General features: G+C 41.1%; 1 protein-coding gene across 1 annotated transcript in view; it reads right to left on the bottom strand.

Annotated features, from left to right (window-relative positions):
- The window catches only part of LOC139064860 (CUB and sushi domain-containing protein 3-like), a gene marked incomplete at its 3' end in the record, with an annotated part of 179,952 nt that overhangs the window by 42,250 nt on the left and 114,867 nt on the right, over positions 1-22,835 (bottom strand). Inside the window, exons 11-19 of the mRNA XM_070547853.1 lie at positions 16,385-16,567; positions 15,830-16,156; positions 13,791-13,985; positions 12,226-12,364; positions 11,706-11,893; positions 10,393-10,581; positions 6,033-6,149; positions 5,586-5,801; positions 2,696-2,884 (exon numbers count right to left, since the gene is read on the bottom strand). Of these exons, the coding sequence (XP_070403954.1) occupies positions 2,696-2,884; positions 5,586-5,801; positions 6,033-6,149; positions 10,393-10,581; positions 11,706-11,893; positions 12,226-12,364; positions 13,791-13,985; positions 15,830-16,156; positions 16,385-16,567 (1,743 nt within the window). The remainder of the gene's footprint in view (positions 1-2,695; positions 2,885-5,585; positions 5,802-6,032; positions 6,150-10,392; positions 10,582-11,705; positions 11,894-12,225; positions 12,365-13,790; positions 13,986-15,829; positions 16,157-16,384; positions 16,568-22,835) is intronic.

The following is a 22,835-nucleotide window of genomic DNA, read 5'->3' as shown; positions in this document are numbered from 1 at the left end:
GATACAGTCCCAAACTAAACATGGAATTAATAAACTCTGTATTTGCATTTTGCATTTGAGGATTCAACAGGTCAATGTTAAAATCCCCACAGACAAAACACATTTTTCTGTTGATTATATCATCATACATATCAACTATTTTTTCTTTAAACATTTCAACACAAGATCCTGGTTTCCTATACATACAACTGACTAACACATTCTTAGACTTTTCTATTTGTATTTCCACAGATACACACTCCATAATGTTATCCATAACTAATGTCATATCACCCACCAATCTACTTTGAAAGTTTTTATCAATATACAAAGCCACACCCCCACCTTTTTTGCAATCTCTACTTGTGGAAAACATATTATATCCTTCAATTTGAAACATAGATATCCTCCCTTCCTGGAGCCATGTCTCAGAGATTGCTATTACAGTAAATGGATGATTTGATTGCTTCAAACATTGCATAATCTTCACAAAATTTGAATTTAGACTTCTACAATTGAAATGTATAACAGATAATTTACCTTTTATAGTGACATTATGTTCAAACTGGTCTTCAGTATAGTATTCACAATGATTTTGTACTCTAGTGTAAAAATTGTTATCTGGGTCAATGTCATCCTGCATATCCTGTGGTTTATATTCTGTGTAGTCAAACCTTTGCAATTGTAAATTTTCATAACTTGAATTACCAGTCTCTGTTCTTACTGTATTGAGAGTTGAATAATCCAGATTCTTCGTATATCTTCTTGTTGTATCATCCATGCGTGAAGTTGGTTGTCTTCCTCTTATTCATCCTTGGTGATCCACAGCAGACATATGTCATTTGTATTGATCAAGTTCTTTAATATCTCTGATGACCATCACTTTTGCCTGCTCCGGGGGACCATTTAGCTTTATCAGTACTTTGCAGTTTCTTGTCCAAGTGTCATGGATCTTCTTTTCTTTTCTCAGGATCCTTGCTTGCCTTGCGATTTCTGAGTTTCTTTTCGTAAGATGCTCATTTACATATACACTTGTACCCTTTAATTTTTTTGCATTCCTCAGCACCTCCATTTTACATTTTCTACTGGCAAGCCTGATCACAATGGTTGATGTTTTACTATGTTTTTGAGCCAATGAGTGACAAGCCACAATGTCTTTACTGGATATTGCAATATCTTTGCTGTTGAAAAATTTGATCACCTGATCCTCAAGTGAGGGAGAACCTGGAGAATGAGTAGCAGTGATTTCAATGTCTTTTCCCCTGTCACAGGCTGCGGCCTGTGCATAGGTACGGTGTATTTCCAGTCCTGATATCAAGAGATCATCCAACCTTGAATGTTGCTCCAACTCATCAACCCTCCATTCAAGCAGCTCAATTTTTTTGTCCTTTTCTTGTATTAAAGCCTTAAGTTGCTTGACTTCTTTCAATACCTCCTGTAGGCCGCTTTACTGTTTTGCCACTTTAGTTATCTCATGTGACATGAAATTCAAGGACTTTTTTATCTCCTCCATATCTTGGACCAGATTCTCCATAGACATCGTTGTTCCAAACAGTTTCCTTGGATGGTTAACTTTATGGCGTTGTCAGATTCCCAGCTGGTTGGAACATGTGCCGAAAAAATATGTCCAACACTTCATGTATCGAATAAATGTTCAATACTTCATCTAGCTCAGAAATGGTTTAAGCCAAAGGTTTCTAATTACTTAAGCCACAAAAAAGCAAGCTTAGAAAAGGTGGATGTTGTCTTATTTTGCTGATATTCATATATTAGGAAAGCTCAGCAATCTCACCACACCTACTCGGCAGCCATCTTGGATGTTGAAGAGTTCCTACCTGTTCAATATGTAAAAACCAGTACACGTCAGTACACAAATTAACTACTGTTATTTATAATATTCATAACTTTAATATTTGTTAGCTCTTTGTTAGTTTGTAATGTTTGCAACTAAACTCATATTTCAGATTTAGTTGTTACTAGCAACAATTCTCATTTAGTCTGCTATATGTTAAAATGGCATACCTTACAGTTTCTAATTCTAAACAAATTTGAATATTTTTAAAATAATATTAAAAGGTCTTTCACTGAGAATCTTTTTTATTATTTCTAATTTTAATGAGTTTTTCATGCAGGCTGAACATGAAAATAGTCTCCTACACTTATCTCCTACATTAGGTTCTCGTACAAAATAGACGGTGAATCTCTAGGATAAGAAAATCCTGACAGATCTACATCATACTGTCATTTAACATTCATGGACTCACCCATCTTCACTCTAGACGGGAAAGGCTGTTGTTGGTTTTAAGCATGCAGGAATCACCAGAGAACGTCTTTATTAGGAGAAGCTAACAGTTAGCATTAGCAGCTTCTCCACACGGCAGAACTCCTTCAGGCCTGTGCTATTTGTAGAGATAAAACATCAACGTTGCAAAGCAAACAGTCAGTAGTAAAGTTGTGTTGCTGTTGTCCAATCAGAGGCAAGATGTACACATATCAGGAAATAAGAGTCCAAATCCTGCTGAGGCTACTTTCTTTTCTGGCTGAATTTTCCGTGCTGAAACAGGCGCACCGGAGCTTTTTTCCTAAGTTCATTGTGACCAGAAAGAATGTCATTTCATGTGAAATGCTAGTTTTAAAAAGGAAATTCTAACTTTGAACATTGCACTTTGTAGATCTTGTCTCACTATTATTTGGTAAAATCGACTGCCATACATACCAACACATCGAGGTAAAGGAGCACTCCACATTCTCCGCCCTCCTCCCAGGCAGACTAACTCTGGCGCCCCCTCCAGGCGATATCCCATGTTGCAGGAAAAGGACAAAGTGTCCCCGACTCCAAAACTGTATCCGTTTCTCCTGCCGAATCGCGGCATTCCCGGGTCCTCACATGGCTCCAATGTATATTCTGAAGGAAAAACGAAAAAGTGATTTCTTCCAGCAAAAATTCTTGTGTAAATATTTTCAATGTGCAACATTAATGTGGGGATGCAATTAGCTGCCTCAACAGAGTCGTATAAAGGTGGTCTTCGAAGAGCACTACTCCGCCTTGAACAGCTGCAGGCAATGAAACAGCTCTGGAGAAACCAGTGACTCCGCCCCCTGGCCAATCAGCGGAGAGTCACGATGCTGGCCCAACTCAGCTTTGCCAGGTACCTCAACAAAGCAGGGACTAAAAATATGGGCGAAGAAGAGGGAAAATACCGAACCGTGCCCTTCAACACATTCTCATACCAGAAGCATCGAAACATGACGATGCCTGAGGTAAAACGCACATTTAACCTCTAACCTCTACATATTTTACATTCCCCTCACCCCCATCCTAACCTTAACCCAGTTTCTCAAACTTTCCGTTAACCGTGTCAGAGAGGGACGTTACAACAAGAATCAAAGGTTATTACGCGCGAGAGGGTTAAGGTTAGAATGGACGTGAGGGGAAGGTTAAATAGCAAAAGGGTAAAGGTCAGAATTCAGTGAAATGTCTGTTTTACCGTGGCATTCGGAAAACGACGCCCTGGTACAGCGCGTCGCCTCCCGATAGGGCTCCCAACGCGTCAGAAACAAACGCTTGGCCACCCATCGTCGTTTTTCGACGCTTCAGGTGTGAGAATGTGTGGCGCCCTTGGGAGCAGTGGTCAGGCCGAGCTGCGCCGGTCTGAGTTACTCTGAGTAGTGCTCCTGGAAAACTAGCTTAAGTTTAATGTCACGATTGACTCATTATGCACTTCCTACATACATTTCACTGTTACATTGAGTTACTGGTGATTAACAAAGTAGCCTGAGATCTATTTGGAGCCGACTATTTGCTTCTAATTTTAACAATATTAGATAAACGTTAGCCTCTTGCTTTCTTTACCAGATATTAGAGTAAAACAAACATATGTCACAGCTTCTTAAGGTTACAAGAAATAACGCCTGGGTCGCTCCTGTTTACTAGCTTGAGTTATTCAGACTTTTCTGGAGCTGTTAGCCTGCTGGTGTCGGATTACAAATGTCGGCGCGGCAGCGATAGCTCGGCGCAGATTCAACAACCTCACGGGCTCAAAGATTGTAAAGAGCGACTGCGTTCCTCTAATTTTAATCAAAGTAAAAAAACAACCTCCAGCTTGTTGAGAAGGAAATCTGTTCAATGTAACATTAATTCTAACATGATTGAGACGTTAAGACTGTTTTGTGATTATTGCTCTGTAAAATTCTCACACATTGCTCCTTTAAATTTATCTGGACTAAATTTTTTCTGGTTGTTCCTTCACTTACAAGTTCACACACAGGAAAGCAGTTTAGAATTGGCGTAAGTGTTAAAAATTAAAACTTCATATTAATGATCTGATTTGGCGTTTGTAGAGTATTAAAAAAAACAGAACTCTCAGGATTAAAAAGCTCGACAAACAAATCCAATAATATGTATTTGTGACAAACAATTAGCAAACAAAATGTTAAGCTACAAAAACAACAGGGCATCAGCTGTAGAGCATGCTTAGCAAGACACATCAGGAGATTTATTTCATTATTTTCTCCCCGTGAGCTCAAATCGAATCTCTTGTGACACGTCTGGTGTTTTACATTCCGAGCATAAGCTCATACCATCTGGGAGGCAACAAAACTTCCCTCGGCACAGACTTGGATTCAAGTCCTACTTTATTCAAGCGGGAGAAAGCACTGAAAGGGTAATCAGGCAGAGGGTCTTGTTTTAAATGTCGCCCTGACCCGGTTTCTGCCAGCTCTGCCCCTTAACCCCATCTCCCTTGTTGTTAAAAGTGCGGTGGCAAAGTGGAAAGAGAAGAATTCAAGTCTTAAGTAAAAGAAATTAATTAAATTGATTTTTAGATTTCTTTGACAACTAAATAAAATGTCTTAAACTGAACACTAAATCAATTTAGAGTACGTAAATGATCTTCCATTGTCCTTTGTATTGCAACTATTACTCGTGCACTGTTAAGACTTGAACCCAGTTAAACTCTAGTTTAGTTAAAAACTTGATTTTCTTCACTGCGGTGGGGAAAAAACTGCTTTTAATTTTATTTAGCTCGACACCAACTCATTCCTCATCGCTCACAACATTTAAAGAGCAAGTCACCCCCTATCAGAGTATTACTGCGCTCCCACTTCCTGTTTGAAAAATGCAACAAAGGGTTAGCAGGGTTAGGGTTAGCAGACCGAGGGGGTGGAGCTGCTAACTAATACACACAAACACAGGCTCACAACAACATTGTGACATCATATGGTACCAGCTAACATTCTAGGGTACCTCTTAGCCAATAGCGATGGCAGATTTAAATCCAGCTGCAGTGCAGAGTTTTTACCTGACAACGGCACGACACTGACAGTTTTGGTCAGAAAATTAAAATTGTAACTAAAATGCACCAAAGTGCTAAACTATTGACTGCACGTGTCTGCAGCACGATTAGACACGCATTTATATAGTTTATCAGAAAAAAAGTTGATTGGGGGGGGGGGGACTTGCTCTTTAAGATGCATTTTACCTTTGAAAAACAAATAGCTTTACTTTCTTCTTTTCATAATTAGGAGGAAAACCAAAACTTAGAGCCGAGACAAGACCGGCAGAGGATAATAGTGCAAAAGGAATGTGATATGCTGAGGTGAAATACCAGAAAAAGTTATGTTGAAGCCCTCGTATGAGATGGAAAAGTCAGAGATGAATCGTAGCTGGGCTTTGAAGTTGCCATAGAGACCGGCATTGATGTTGCTAGGCAACTCGTTGCCGGTCAGACGAGCCAGCGGTTGCTGGAAACTCCCATTCTCAGTAACCAAGAGGTAGTCGTGTTGATCCTCGAGATGAAAGGAGTTGAACTGAAACTGGACTCCTGTTCGGGAACACAAAAACAAAAAAAGTAGGATTAAATCGGACTCTTGGACCACAAATTATCGTCACGACAATAACTTATTAAGTGCAGTTAACTTTATTAAGTATGTTTCTTTTAGACCCTGAAACAAACTTCATAAATTGCGAGTTGTGGTGGAGTTGGAGGTAACTGAGCCGTGTCCTGTGGCTCTGTCTCTGTCGATTAGGGAGTGTGAATCAGTGTGTCCCTTGCCTTTTCCATGACTGACTTCAACAGTCCAGGTACAGTTGAGAGATGAAGGGTAGCTGTCTGGATAGCCGGGACTGAGGATGGTTCCCCAGGGACCTCTAACATCACCACCGCACAGGGCTGAATAGATTGAGAGAGACAGAGTGGGAGAGAGGGAGAGTTGGCAACAGATTGTTGATTGCTAAAACAGATAATGCTTCCCCGTGGACCTTTAATGCCACCTCTATGAGCCGTACTCACGAGTTTTCCCACACACAAGTGGTGCAAGCATTAGAGAGGGAGGCAGAGAGGCACACAGAGATCCAAGAGTTGTGGGTTAAAAGCTTTGGAAGGGTACATCCCACTAAATACTCACACCCAGATTTCAGATTTGTGCTGAAACAATGACAGAAATGATATGAAAGCTGCCAAACACTCCTCTACACTTATTTATTCTATGTTTTTTAATAACTTTAGAATAGCAGTGTACACAGTTGGGGTCAGGAAACCTCGTGGGTTGTAAAACACAGATTTAATGTTTTGTTCTGAAACTTGGTACAAGGATTTAAAAATAAACACTGTAGAGATAAAAACAACATAATTAGTGCTGAAGCATTTTCTCTGTTATTTGATACGTTTGAAATAAACAAATTTGTGTCTCTGGGTTGAGATATCCCTGCTGCCGTTATTTTGAGGATTAGAGGCTGAAACGTTTAGCAGCAACTAGTTAAGAGTCCTTAAAGAGCAAGTCACCCTTTACAAGAAGCGTACTCCACTCCCACTTCATGTTTGAAAAATGCAACAAATGCTGTTGCCTAGCAGACCGAGAGGGTGGAGCCACTAACAAATACACACACTCACGACATTGTGACATCATAATATACCAGTTTACATCATAGCATACCTCTTAGCCAATAGCGATGGCAGATTTAAATTCAAATGCAGTGCAGAGTTTTTACCTGACAACGGCACAACACTGCCAGTTTCAGGCAGAAAATTTAAATTTTAACTAAAATACACTAAAGTGCAAAACTATTGACTACACGTGTCTGCAGCACGATTAGACACACATGTATATAGCTTATCAGAAAAAAAAGATGATTTGGGGGTGACTTGCTCTCTAATGGAGAGCTCAGCCACCCTGTGGAGAAAACTCATTTTGGGCGCTTGTATCCACGATCTTGTTTTTTCGGTCACTACCCAACGTAGAGAGGGTAGGAACGTAGATCGAACGGTACAACTCCCGCATCCCTGCAGACGCAGCACCAATCCGTCCATCTTTCCCTCACTCGTGAACAAGACCCTGAGATGCCTAAACTCCTCCGCATGGGGCAGGAGCTCGTCCCCGACCAGGAGAAGGCCTATCTCGGGTTTAGCGGAGCTGATTTTAACACCAGCTGCTTCACACTCGGCTGCTCCAGCAAAAAACACTGATTAGGATATGAAACAAGAAAAATAATAAGTACAAACAGTTTTCTCTATAACCATAAATTTGCCGACTGGAATTTTTTTAAACAACCCACCCACCTTCAAAAGATGAACCAACTATCGCTCCGACTCACACCACTATTGCTCCATTTGGTAGAAAAATAAAAACCTTTCCTCGGAGGGTAAAAGCCCTCTGTGTGTGTGTGTGTGTGTGTTTTTTTCTTAATCATTTATGGAATGACAAATGTCACAGCAGCATCTAGGTCAATGTCTTCAGGAGCTTCCATCACTGACCTTCACTGTTCCAAAACAACATCCCAGAGCTACAAACACACAGCTCCAAGCCGGTCAAGAATACACGCCATTAAATCTGCATGCAAGGCCCGACTCGACACACACAAGCAGTTCGCTTCCATTACAACTCCAGCTTTGCTGGTGCTAATTAATCTCCTGATATTGGTGAGTGACCACCATTTCTGGCGTTGCATCTTTTCATTTAGTCTAATTAATTAGTCAAAATGTTGTTTTTTTCTTGGTTAGAAATGAAGGAGCAAGCTTCGTGTTTAAGAGCAGCGTGGAGGAAGAACAAAGAACCTTAAACATGCAGAGAGGAGCGTGTGGACAACTCACAATAGGAGTTATACTCAAAATGCAAATATTCTTGTTACATAAAAGGCAACCAGGAAGTGTAGTTTTTCTTACTTTCAGAGAAAAAATAAATATATTTAATCTAAAAATGGGTTTATTTTTTCCCATTATTGTGCAACTGCTGCACAATTAGAGCAAACTATTACGTAACTTTTGCCTTTTTTGGTCAATTATGATTACGGTGATTTAAAACTGAGAATAAGCTCAATGACTCAGCACAAATGCTTCCTGGGATTTTAAATAATACACCTTTTTTTTTTTCACCATTTCGGTTGGAACCTCAAAGCTTCGAAGTGTCCGAACATGACGGAGCATGGGGGGACAGCTGCACCCGTACAGATATCCGGTAGGAAAAGCTTGCAGGATGGTGCTTTTATGCATTTTCAACAGTGTTGCAAGGGGATTCGTTCCAGCTCTGTCCTGTCGGGTTTACGGAGAGGAATCCGGTGGTGGAGGGCTGAATGAATTCACAATAACGTCTATAAAAGTTCACCGGAAGCGTGGGCGGTCTAAAAGTTGTGCTCAACTTTTTTTTAGACATTTCCGAAGGCTGTGATGTCGGGAGTGTAAAGAGTCATGTGAATGAACACGAGATTAAAATTTGCACGTGTTGTTCGTTTGAATCAAGACAGCTCAAACCACAAGTCATCAGGATGCTCGACCGTTGTGGGTCTGCTTGATTTTTACACCATCTGCAGACTGAAACGCCAGAACAACAATAAAAAAAACACACGTCAGACAGGAACACACAGGATTATTAATAATTAACGACTTTCTGCAATGAAGCTACGGTGAGGGCTGAAACACTGCATTACTCTCCATCTCTTTACTTTTGGTCTTTTTCTCTAACTCCTTATCCAAAGTCCTTCTCCGATACTCCGTATATATTGTATCGATTAAACAAGACTAGATTTAAATCAAAATATAACCAATAAAACTCAAAAGTGTAAAGAATGAATTTAATTTGTAATGAATGGACCTAAGGGAAGGTGGTCAATACACTCCTTTAAATGAGGTCGTGTAATTCCATCAGATAAAGTGCAAATGTAGATCAGAAACATTTGTCTGACTGACATCATGGAAAACAGACCCAAGATCTCCTTCAGACGGCGTGCGTGATGCTGATGAGCTCCAGCTGCCTTCGGAGGAAGGAGAGCTGCTCCGGAACATTCAGATTCACGATGGAACGAGCCACACTGAGGAAGCTGCCACGGAAAAGTGATGCAGCGGTGACGCATCTGTCTTTTTTTTTTATCCTCCCACCTTTCCTGCACCACTGTGATTGGAAATGCGAGAGACGGCGAAGGAGAGAGACAGGTTGCCCCCCACCCCGCTCCATCTCCTCGTCACCTCCTCGCGTGCCCCCGAGCTGCTGATTTGAGGGTGAAGAGAGAGGAGGTGACAGCCAACAACAGGCTCTCGTCAACCTTCCCTCTGTGTTCTCGGCTCACACGAGAGAGGAGGTGACGTGCGGATGGGAGCATCACAGGCACACGTGTGTTCCAAATGCACGGCTACACGCTCGAGCAGTAAACTCACCGCATTTAAACCTGGAAATCTAATTTTTTTCATTAATTCTTACAGCAATCACACTTCCCAAATAACTCCTCCAGAAACACACACATAACTTCTGATTTCTGAATTTGTGGCACTTTAAAAAGAGTAAAGGGTAAACGTTGACACTAGGGATGTTCAGTGTCAGCTTTTTTTAACCGATTTTCTACATAACGTAGATCGACGCGTTTCAGAAACCGATTCCTGCACATCCGTCATAAGTTGGATGTGGACCTTTAATAAAGACCTCCTTAGAATTTTGTTCAGCGCTTAATGAGATCTTTCCGAAAACTACGGATGAACACGCACATCCACGCTTTCCAGATCGGATGAATTAACCTGACAGGCAGGACTGAACACAGCAGAAAAGTTGACTTGCAAAGACAGCCTACTGCTTTCAGATGTTCCTCCTAAATTATAATCTGCTGCAACTGCCATAGTTCTCGCTTGTGCGTGCTAAAATGCAGGGTAGGATTATTGTGTGTTTTAAATGACAACAATAGATTCAGATGCACTCCCTCCTGGTCCTGGAGAGCCGGTATCCGGCACGTGTTCCTTTTCTCTCTGCTCCACCTGCAGCAGCTCATCAGGCTCTGCAGAAGCCTGTTAATCACCTGCTGATTGAAGTCAGACGCGTTGAAGCAGGGTTGAAACTAAAACGTGCCGGATACCGGCCCTGCAGGACCAGGAGTGAGTAGCACTGCTGTATAGTGAACATTGGTCTGAAAAAACTCATCACTCTGCAGAAATTTACCATCACAAGTTGGTAGAGGATGACTCCACCAGTGGTTCTTTTCACAGACCAGCGGCTCTTCGTGGCTGAGTCTGTAGCCCGAATCACAGCCAAACGACACCGTTGACCCGATGGAGAAGTCTTGTCCGTATCGAATTCCGTTCACAGGAATCCCGGGATCCAGGCAGGAGTAGCTGTCCACTGTAACACCTGGAAAACAAATGAAAACAGTTTCAGTAACAAAATATACCAATCATTGTTGTGTGTTGTCCTACAGGTAACGACCCTAACACAAGACCTGCTGGAGGATACACTGACCACTTTTCACACTCGACTACTTTCTTCTACAATCTGCTCTTTAACTGTATTATTTTCTGCAATTTCAGCTGTTAACTTTATTTTCTCTCTAAGTGTTTTTCTCCCCAGAGGAAGCTACAACGACGTTCTGCTGAGCTGTGGTGGCCTCATGGAGGGGGCCATCGTCTAGCACACTGCTGCTAACCACTTAAACATTCTCCCTCTCCTGATAATAACTTTTTGTTTTCCTTGACGTTGGATGTGCTACTACTAGTTTACCCGTTTAATTATGGATCCACTAGGATAAATACAATAAAGTTTATCTCTCACCAAATAGAATATTTACTAAGACATCACAATGTAACCATAGACACATTGCTTGGTGTGTGTGTGTGTGTGTGTGTGTGTGTGTGTGTGTGTGTGTGTGTGTGTGTGTGTGTGTGTGTGTGTGTGTGTGTGTGTGTGTGTGTGTGTGTGTGTGTGTGTGTGTGTGTGTGTGTGTGTGTGTGTGTCTGCTCTGTCTTCTCGATCCCCAGTGAGTCGTGGTGGATGGCTGCTTATACTGAGCCAGGATTCTCTGGAGGTTTCTTCCTGTTAAAAGGGAGTTTTCCTCTCCACTGTCGCTGCATGCTTGCTTAGTATGAGGATTGCTGTAAAATCACTGACACTAGTCGGTGACTTGATGCAATTTGCTGGGTTCCTTATATAGGAGAAAAATTTTCTGATTGGCTTAATGAACTGACCTGGATTGCAAAGTTTATTATGTGAAGTGCCTTGAGACGACTCTTGTTGTGATTTGGCGCTATATAAATAAAATTGAATTGAATTGAATTGAATGGGTGGGCCATCGGCCCATGTCAAGCCATACTCTCTTATCATGAGAGCAATCAGAATCCTACTGCGACTAAAGAGTCTCTAAAAACACATTTTCTTTCCCTTTCTATGCACTGTGCACACATATTTATTATTTCTACAAAAGGACCGGCAGAGACGACGTTTTCCACCGTGCAGACGGGGTGTATTTGTTTCCAACTTACTTTCGTAGAGTATTTTGAAGCCAACATTGGAGCGGCTGTTATCCGTGGTAAACAGGAGATAGAGGAAGTTGCTGCTGCTGAACAGAAACTGGGGCACCTGGGTGCCATTGAAGGAGCCAACCAGAGGAGATAGGAGGTTCGGCCCATCGTGGATCTCCAGGAAGTCGTAGCCCAACTCTGTCTGGAACCTGTCAGAACACAATGTTCCACTGAAGCTTGTATGTTTCTAAAATTCCCAAAGACAGAACTCGCTTTGACAATTCAGATGATCGGGTTATGAGTGAAGGATCACAGATTTAAAGAAACGTTTCATCGCCGTGTCTTGTTCAGATAAGAAGCCAAAGAAAGTTCAGTTTTGATTTTATGGCCGGTAAAGTTAAAGAGGTCCTTTATTCTTGGTAAAAAGTTCAAGTCTTTCAATAATTATCAGATGGTAGCTTTCATGAACCATTACAGCTACTTGGTCGCAGCTCTAAGAGTCCATATGAGATGAAAATTATCAGAAATGACGTTTCCCCACCTGTCAAATGCTATTTTGATGGAACGTCCTGGCTCGGATTCAATCACCCACTCACAGCTGAGGGAATCTTTGTAGTAGCCGGGCCACCCAGGAGACAGGATCACCCCACTTGGAGCTGAGTAGTGACCCCCACATGGGGCTGGGTGAGGAAAAGGGGTGGAGAAATGAACAATAATGGTTTTATTTTAAGTTCAGTGCATGTGCCACTAAGACGGTGCACTCTACCAATCTGGTGACCAGAACGGGTCTGGAGTTACTGCAGAGTTCACATATAGAACAAAAGCATCAACCTGCAGGTTGTAACATCAGACAACTCTGCAAATACGCCAACCGTCTTCCACAATACTCATTCTTTTGATGATGTGTGTGTTTTCACGTATTCCAATGCAACGTAGAACGACTGAGCTGCATCTAAATGCTGTTACGGGACGTGCATGCTGACTCTGCTCTGTGAAAACCCTTTATTTGTACTGCATGTGCCATGCATAAAGCATTTGGTGATGCACTAAGCAAAATGTAAACGTAGAGCATGCTCCTCTGTTTATATGATGGCATGTTTTATTTTCCTCACAAGCTGGGATAGAACAAATGTTTTTAGTTTGCAATGTAACCTCTGCAGTACCTCAGAGTCTGCAAACCCAAAGCTTCCTCCACTCAAAAGTTGGTGCTGAATTCCCAACAAACTGGTTGCACAACAATAGGCGTCACAGCAGGCTTAAAGAGATATCCCACCCCAAGGTGAGACTCCGTCTGTTGCCATATTGGATAAGTGGGGAAAGAACATTTTGTAACCAGCCCATCTGGCAATATCCCATTACCTTTAGCTAAGCATAAACAATCTAAGTGAATGGTAACAACTAGCACAGGACACAGCGACGTGATGTCTTGCAGCCATTATCATTTTCAGGTTTACCGTTTAACATTTACAACGTGTCAACCTAACGACAGTCAACGGAGAGTTTTGGGGCTGCTGCGTTGTGTCCGCTAGCCCTGCAGAGGTGATTTGTCATCATGCAGTCCCAACTCAAAATCGGCTTCTTCAATTCCTTCGTGTTTCTCAATATTTTAATTTGCAGTTGATCTGATTATTGAGGTTTCCAAGAAAAATTATGATTTTTCACTTTTGATACGAATGCTAGCCGTTACCATTCACTTACATCGTTTATGCTAAGCTAAAGCTAATGAAAAACTGCAAAATTAGGAAAAAAATGCCTTTTCCCACTTGTCCCAACTTTGGGTAACATGGTGACTATAAATTTTACTTCCCTTTAAGCTTGACGCTTACCCTTTTAGGTGTGCAAGTTGTAATGACATTCGGTTTTATCCTCAAATCTGTGTTTTTGATTAGAATTTCAGAAACTATTTTTGACAAGAGTGGCAGCCATTTGTAGGGCAGTGATAACCTTTTCCTTCCATCTACGAGAGCTTTTCCCTTGTCTGTGTGTATCACTGGTGATCTCGGTTCCATTCCCATCTGTTTCTACCTCTTTACTGTGTAATGATGATATCTTGGACGACAGTGTTCCCTTGCTAATAATTTGGGCAGCGGTCTCATCAATATTTACCTTCGCATTTAGGAATGGGCCCACTCCACATGACTTTTCCTCTCTCTAACTGACAGGTGATGGTCTCAGCTCCTTGGGTTTTGATGAAACCGTCCTCACACACCACAGAGATGGAGCTGCCAAGCTGAAAGCTGTCTCCAAAGCGGCGAGCATTGATGGGGATGCCAGGATCTGGGCACTCATTATGGCCAAACGCTTTAGTAAACGGAGAAAAACACAAGGAAACATGGATATTTCATAGCAGATACTGGAGTATCTGGACACAGTTTCAAAGAAAAAGAAATCTATACTGCAGAGGGAACACGGTGCCCCTCACTTTAATAAAACAAACCGATCTTACAGATGATTCAAACCTGACATCGTCAACTTCTCGGCACACGACAAAAACATCAAATTCTACATCAGAATTTCCTCCTTTCTTTACGATGTGTTCACTTCTCATTTTTGATGCTGCAATAAACGTGTACATCATTCAAAATGCACCTTACCCTGGATTAATCTCTCATTCGTCTCTCAAAAGGATTTCAGAATTGTCAGTTTATTCAGGTTCTCGTGTGCACGCTGCTCTTGTCGTATTTAGCCACATCATATTCGTGTGTTTATGAGTCTCCCACTGTCATTGTTGAGATAAAAACTGTATATAGCTTTAAAACACCACCTGCCCTTTCCTCACACACCTTAACATTTGTACTCAGGAAAATTAGAGCCGCTATAAAAGAAAAACAAAAGAAATCTGACTTTTTCTCTGAATTCTGACATTTTAATTTGAAATAAAAAGTTGGAATTCTGAGATTGAAGTTCTGATTTAATTCTGACTTTAATCACAGAATTCTGAAAAAGGTCAGAAATCTTAGATTAAACTAAGAATTCTGATAAAAAAAATTTTCACAATTCCGAGATTAAAGTCAGATTTTCGAGATTAAAGTCCAAACTCTGAGATTAGAGTCAAAATTCTGAAAAAAGTCAGAAATCTGAGATTAAACTAATAATTTTGATTTTGAAAAGTCATAATTCTGAATTTAAAGTCAGATTTTTGTAGATTAAAGTCAAAATTCTGAGATTAGAGTTAAAATTCTGAAAAAAGTCAGAAATCTGAGATTAAACTAAGAATTCTGATTAAATAAATGTCACAGTTCTGAGTTTAAAGTCACAATTCTGAGTTTAAAATGTGAATAATGATAAAAAAAATCTGACTTCTGAGGTTGAAGTCAGATTTAAGTTTTTTTTTCCTTAATCCTTTTGCGTGCGTTTCCAAAGGCAACCCAAAACTCTCACTTTGTCTCCATGATACAGCTTCTGTCTGTCTGAAAAGGCCTTAAAAGAAACCCCGATTTGAGAAAGCTTAAATTTAAAAGCCTCTCAACTACAATCATATGGTAATATTACAGCTCAATATCAGTGACAGAGTTGAAGCCGTATTTGTGGTTGATAAGGTCAATCAGCTGCGTTGGCTTCCTGTTTCTTTCCGAAATTAAACTTTCTTTGATGCTGCGCCAACCGTGACACCGTCAGAATCAAAAACACCCACCCATCGTCTTTTAAGGAAAATCTTTGAGCTGTTCAGACTCTTTTTCAGATTTAATGACTAGGAAATTAACAGCACGTCTACATTCACAAAATAAACTTCTAAAAACTTAAGGAGGAATGATTTCACTCAAGTTTTTTTGACACTTAAAGAAGCTTAAAGGTGCTTTTCTTCTCACAGTTAGAGCCGTTTTGTTTTTGTTTTGACAGGAAAGTGAAATTTATTCGACAAAAATAGCAATTCAGGTATGTTTAAGCACTGCTGACAGTTCAATAAAGATTAAATCCTTCAAATTTAACGCAGTTAAACACTTTGTTGTCACACGAGGTGCCGATTTAAGAGAAAGGCGCATCTGAGGCACTCGGAATGATCTTAATTACAGAAAAAAAACTTCTACAGTGAAATCAGGGCTTCAAATTCTGAAAAAAGTGGATTTAAATTTCAGATTTCCAGCAGAACACCTAAAAAAGGAAAGAAAACCTTCAAAAGTAAAAGAGGAATAAAGGAAGCGTACTACTGTATGTGATGTTGAACCCTCTGCCGGACATGGAGTGATCGGCCTGGAACTCCAGCCTCAGCGTGTTGGTGTTCGACGTCAGATGGGATGGACTCTCGGCTCCAGAGAATCTCCCGATGACATTGGCATCGTTTGTCTCGCCATCTTTCACAGTTAGGGAATCGTACGGCGCCTCCAGGTCGAAATCGTTAAAAGCCAAGTGGATTCTTGAGCCTGGGTCCGATTGGATAAGCCAGACACAGTTCATGTTGTTCCCGTAGCCTTCTGGGTAATCTGGAGAGAGGACGGTCCCTGAGGGAGCTGTGAAGTTGGACATGCAAGGGACTGTGGGAGGAAATCACATAAGGGGTTGGGGGGTATGCACACAGAGAGATTTCCTGTTAAATATTCATCTTCACAGCATCATCGGCCGTCATCTACCCCGAGCAAAGCAATAAACTCTGCACCGTCGCCATGGTGATGGGTCAGACTGAGCATGATCAAAGGCAATGGCGGTACAGATGGCGTTACCCACCACTTTTCATGACAATCACGTGTAAGCTGCATACTCACAAATGCATATGGGGATGTTTGCGGACCACTGGTTGTTGTCCTGGCAGGAGATGGTCTTTTCTCCGATCAGCTCAAAGCCAAACTGGCACTCGAAGCGCAGGATTCCCCCGTTGGAAAAGTTGTCTCCCTCTCGTATTCCGTAGAGCGGAGTTCCCGGGTCACCGCAACTCTCTTTGTCTATTTCTGAAAGAACACAAATTCATTGGAGGGTGTTAAAATTTCCCTTATGATGAGACTTTTGATCTGAAACTTTACGGGTTTTAGAAGAAATGGCAACTCCCCCACGGGAGTGGTGAAAAAACCCAAACATGAACACTTATTTAAAACTCTCAAAGAGAACTTAAGAGACATCGTCTTGTTCCTCTGGACTCTCCCACCTCATCCCCTCACATCCTGCATCGTTATGGTGTCAAGATCACAACGTGAAGGCGGTGATTCATGATTCCCTGGATGCTCCATTTTACATTTATTTTATATGACGTGTTGCCTGAATGCCTCCAAGAGGAGATGTGTGGAGCATGTCCCGCTGGGCAGAGACCCTGAGGGTGCCCCAAGACATTCCGAGAGATTATATCTTCAGGCAAGACTGGGAACGCCTTGGGATACCAATGGAGGAGCTGGTTGGAAACACTATGGACGGGACAGTTTGGGATTCCCTGGTATGGTGCCCCCTAACCCAGACCAGAGAAATCAAAACAAAATGAAATGCAAAACTCAAACACCTGGCTGGTTCAGCTTTTGGTGGCTTTTTAAGAGGCAGGTAAAAGTCCTGCACTAAATTCCTTTGGAAACTCTTGGAGAAAGAATCAAATTGCCTCCATATTAACAGCAACAAAATGAAAATGCAAACAGGAAACAGAAACCTGACCCAGGTTTGTGTGATTATGAACAATTCCAAGTTTTATTTGTCTTCATCCTACCATTAAAAAGCTGACATTCCACAAGCCAGTCGGAGCATCAGAGTACAGACATTTGTGCAAAATGTGGGCAGCAGAAGCGCAGGGGGTGAAGCAGGTTGTCCAGTAATCGGAGGATTGTAGGTGCGATCCTGGCTCCCAGCCGAGAATGCTGCTGTTGTGTCCTTGGGCAAGACACTTAATCCTCTTTGCCTGTGTGAATGCCTTTCGTGGCTCTAAAGAGAGGTCCTCTTAAGAGGTCCTTCACTTATACGCTGAATACATTTGCAGTGGTCTCTAGTAGGAATGAATGTCTTGTAAGTCTCTGGTTTCTGGTTTCAGCACAGAGAATTCAGCCAGAGGAGAACGTAGCTTCAGACAGCAGGATCTGGAGTCTTATTTCCTGATATTTGGAAATCTTGCCTCTGATTGGGTAACAGCAACACAACTCTACCACTGACTCTGTTTCTTTTGCAACGTTGATGTTTTAGCTCCACAAACAACAGAGGCCCGGTGGGGTGGGGGTGGGTCTGCTGTGTGGTGGAGTTGCTAACGCTAACGGTTAGCTTCTACTAGCCGAGGTGTTCTCTGCTGTTTTCTGGACACTAAACCAACAGCCTTCCTCATGGTGAGTCAAGTTTGGTGAGTTCATGAATGTTGAGTGACAGTGTGACGTAGACCTGTCAGGATTTTCAAATCCTAGAGTTTCACCGTCTGTTTTCTATCAGAAGCTAATGCAGGAAATAAAAGTAGGAGACACGATTTTCATTCACCCTGCATGAAAAACTCAGAGTGACAAATTATTCTCAAAAATAAGAAGTAAAAATTGTTTTTTCACTGCTGTTTTACAGTTAATAGTTTATATTAGTGTAATGTTTCCTGTTTGTTGTTCTTTATGACAATTTATTTCAGTTATTTAACTTAATAAACGACTGGAAACAAATTTGAGTGATTTTAGTTTATTTCGTAATTTTGATTTTAGTATTATAGTCATTTCTTAATCAGGGTATATACAGCAATCCTTAAGTAAAATTTACTACTTTTTAATACTTTTTTTTACTACCTTCAGAATTTTTTTAAAACCATCACAACACTAAATTGCAAATGTTAATCAGCGACCTATTTACACATATTTTAACATATATAACATACAAAAAGCATAGACTTAGAGACTCACTGATGTTGACAACATATTGCACATATTTATTTTACTTAGAAAATATGCCAGGCACTTCTTTTCAGCGGTTCAGACAGTTGACCACGGGGCCTGAAATGATGCAGAACGACCACTGAATATGACGTCATCATAATGTGACCGGATATGCTAAAGTAGGGCTGCTCAATTATGGCAAAAACAATAATCACGATTATTGTGACTGAAATTGAGATCTCGATTATTTAAGACGATTTTTCAATTTATGTAGATTTTTTTAATTTATTTTTATTCAGTCATAAAACTGCCCAGGGCACAATCAGGGCAAAAATAAACAAGAAACAAGATGATCACTAAAATAACTCCTGATTCCCAGGATAAAAAGACCAATATACTTATAGCTCATAGTTTATGACCCAAGGGCTATAGACCTTGGTTTAACTCATTTAAGTCTAACCAGTACAGACCAAAATACCAATATCTTGCAAATACTGACAGCAAGAATTATACAGTGGCATTTATAACAAATAAATGCAAATAAATTGATGTTCACAAAATGTTGCATAACATTTATTGAGTCGTGTCAAGGTGCTGTAGGAGAGTACACTAGCACCGTGTCCTCAGAGAGATTAGTTATTAGTTATCAGTGTGAGGAACTTATTTCTACCTTATTTATAAACTATTTATTTACAAGTCCATCAGTTAATGTAATAATTGTCCCAACCACAGCTGCACCCCCCAACCCCCAACCCGGTCTCACAGCAATCGGGGCAAGCTGCACGTGTGTTTAGCGCGCCGCACGCGCACATTTAGCCGTTTTTAGTGGCTCAGGAGCCCGCAGGTACGGTGTGTGTCACTCACTCTGGTTACTCCAACAGGGAACCGGCTCCGAGAGCCGTTTCTTTAGCGACTGACACATCACCATTCCCTTTCCTAATGTCCTGAAGAACGGTCCGGAGCGCAGGCGGAGTGTTTAGCTAACCTGCAGCAGGAAATGTCGACGACAGTTATCCAGAAAGTAGCTAAGGGTTACCAGAGATGTTTCTGAGGTGTTCGCTCGGTACTTTTAAGATTTAAAAAGTCAAGAAGGGGGTCTGAAAAGCTGTTAGAAATAGCATCAACGTCGCTAAGTTGGCAACGGAGCGCTTCATTTGTAACTCAGGGCAGCTCAAGTGGGAGGAGTAAATAATCGGCTTGTTTTATTTTTAGAATTGTTCAAAACATTTCATTCGGAATATATTTCTATGTCGATGTTCAGAATACGACACCTGATAGTCTGAAAAAAATAATACCTAATAATAATACCTAACTTGGAAAAAATAATACCTCTGAGACCAAATTTAACACTTTTAATGGCCTTAAATTTGACTATTTTTATTTATCACTTTTTAATACTTTTTAAAACCCCGCGGACACCCTGTTAATAATTGTTAGACGTTCTATTAAGAAGGGAAGCACTTTTTTCATACATATTTTTAAATAAAAAGTAACTCTGCAGTTACATTTTTGACTCATAAAAATAACTGGGAAAATGTAACCTGAAATGTAACTAATAAAGTAATTATTTACTTTTCTAGTTACATTTCCCCAGTAATTTTGACTCATAAAAATAACTGGGAAAATGTAACCTGAAATGTAACTAAGAAAGTAATTATTTACTTTTCTAGTTACATTTCCCCAGTAATTTTGACTCATAAAAATAACTGGGAAAATGTAACCTGAAATGTAACTAAGAAAGTAATTATTTACTTTTCTAGTTACATTTCCCCAGTAATTTTTATGATGTAAGTTGTCTGTGAAGGTTCAAGCTCATTAGACGATATTGTAAATTAGTTACGAATTCAGTTACTTTTATGAAGGAGTAATAAGTAACTATAACTAATTACTTTTTTAAAGTAATTTGCCCATCAATGCCATTTAAAAAAGTGTCAGCCTCCCTGCTGGACACTCAGCTTTAAGGGGTTGGGTTGGGGGTTAAACCACCACACTGCTGCAGCACAGCGCTCCCTACAGGATGGGTCTTCTCTCCAGTGTGTGATGATGTCTACTGGGACTTTAACTCATTCGCAGTGTTACGATCCAGGCCGTCTAGGGGGCCTGGGGTAACAATTGAGGACGCACGTTCTCGTGGTAAATGTAACAAAACAACATTTATTTACACAAATATAAACACAAAACACAGATTAACAAGACACATCAGCAGCAACGCAAAACAAGTAACAACTAAACTCATATTAACCAAATTAATACAAGAACCACGAAAAACCATCACATAATTTTTCTTAACCGAGTGATGTCTTAATTAAAGCAAGCGAAGGGGTAAAGTGTCCTTTACCCCTAAAAAGGCTGACGGTTAAACACAGAGAGATTTAAGCTCCCACCAGAGTTGTTTCCTAAAACATAACAAAACCAAAAGCTGCTGAGGAGACAACAGACCAGAGAGAACCTCCCTGGCCTGCTGAGGGCTGGCTGACGTTTATGCTGCTGGTCATCAGGATCAGCTGGGAGGCAATCTAGTGAGATTGGAGCCAGGTGCTGCATCTCCTCTCTCACACACACACACACACACAGGGAAAAACCCAAATGGCCCTGAGCCATAACATGCAGATAGAAGAAGAAAATAGAAAATAGCAAACAGGAATCAGAAACCTGACCTAGGTTTGTGTGATGATGACCAATTCCAAGTCTTCTTCTTTAACTCATTTGCAGATACAAACTCAACAAATGAAATTAAATCTGTAAAGAATAATTTTTCTCCACCGTGTTGGAATCTCAAACTCACCTTTCCCACCGTAGGACCACAGCAAAGCACATAGGAAGTGAACCAAAAGGCTGCTTTGCTCAATACAGGTGCTGGCCAGTAAATTAGAATATCATCAAAAGGTTGAAAATATTTCAGTAATTCCATTCAAAACGTGAAACTTGTACATTATATTCATGCAATGCACACAGACCAATGTATTTCCGATGTTTATTACGTTTAATTTTGATATTTATAGGTGACAACCAATGAAAACATCAAATCTGGTATCTCAGAAAATTAGAATATTCTAAAGGCCAATGAAAAAATGTTTGTTTCTCTAATGTTGGCCAACTGAAAAGAATGAACATGAAAAGAATGTGCATGTATAGCACTCAATACTTAGTCGGGGCTCCTTTTGCCTCAATAACTGCAGTAATGCGGCGTGGCATGGACTCGATCAGTCTGTGGCACTGCTCAGGTGTTATGAGAGCCCAGGTTGCTCTGATAGTCGTCTTCAGCTCCTCTGCATTGTTGGGTCTAGCGTAATGCATCCTCCGCTTCACAATACCCCATAGATTTTCTATGGGGTTAAGGTCAGGCGAGTTTGCTGGCCAATCAAGGACAGGGATACCATGGTCCTTGAACCAGGTGCTGGTGGTTTTGGCACTGTGTGCAGGTGCCAAGTCCTGTTGAAAGGTGAAGTCTGCATCCCCATAAAGTTGGTCAGCAGCAGGAAGCATGAAGTGCTCTAAAACTTCCTGGTAGACGGCTGCATTGACCCTGGACCTCAGGAAACAGAGTGGGCCAACACCGGCAGATGACATGGCACCCCACACCATCACTGACGGTGGAAACTTTACACTGGACCTCATGCAACGTGGATTCTGTGCTTCTCCGCTCTTTCTCCAGACTCTGGGTCCTTGATTTCCAAAGGAAATGCAGAACTTGCTTTCATCAGAAAACATAACTTTGGACCACTCAGCATCAGTCCAGTCCTTTTTGTCCTTGGCCCAGGCGAGACGCTTCTTGCGCTGTTTCATGTTCAAGAGTGGCTTGACACACGGAATGCGACACCTGAATCCCATGTCTTTCATGAGTCTCCTCGTGGTGGTTCTTGAAGCGCTGACTCCAGCTGCAGTCCACTCTTTGTGGATCTCCCCCACATTTTTGAATGGGTTTGTCGTCACAATTCTCTGCAGGGTGCGGTTATCCCTAGAGCTTGTACACTTTTTTCTACCACATTTTTTCCGTCCCTTCGCCTGTCTGTTAATGTGCTTGGACACAGAGCTCTGCGAACAGCCAGCTTCTTTAGCAATCACCTTTTGTGTCTTGCCCTCCTTGTGCAAGGTGTCAATGATTGTCTTTTGGACAGCTGTTAAGTCAGAAGTCTTCCCCATGATTGTGGTGCCTTCAAAACAAGACTGAGGGACCTTTTAAAGGCCTTTGCAGGTGTTTTGAGTAAATCAGCTGATTAGAGTGGCAGCAGGTGTCTTCTATATTCAGCCTTTTCAGAATATTCTAATTTTTTGAGATACCAAATTTGGAGTTTTCATTAGTTGTCACTTATGAATATCAAATTTAAATGTAATGAACATTGGAAATACATTGGTCTGTGTGCATTGCATGAATATAATGTACAAGTTTCACGTTTTGAATGGA

Source organism: Nothobranchius furzeri, unplaced genomic scaffold (assembly GCF_043380555.1).
Source record: "Nothobranchius furzeri strain GRZ-AD unplaced genomic scaffold, NfurGRZ-RIMD1 Scf057, whole genome shotgun sequence".
Lineage (NCBI taxonomy): Eukaryota > Metazoa > Chordata > Actinopteri > Cyprinodontiformes > Nothobranchiidae > Nothobranchius > Nothobranchius furzeri.
The sequence above is the reverse complement of the archived record's forward strand: the minus strand, read 5'-3'. Positions and strand labels throughout refer to the sequence as shown.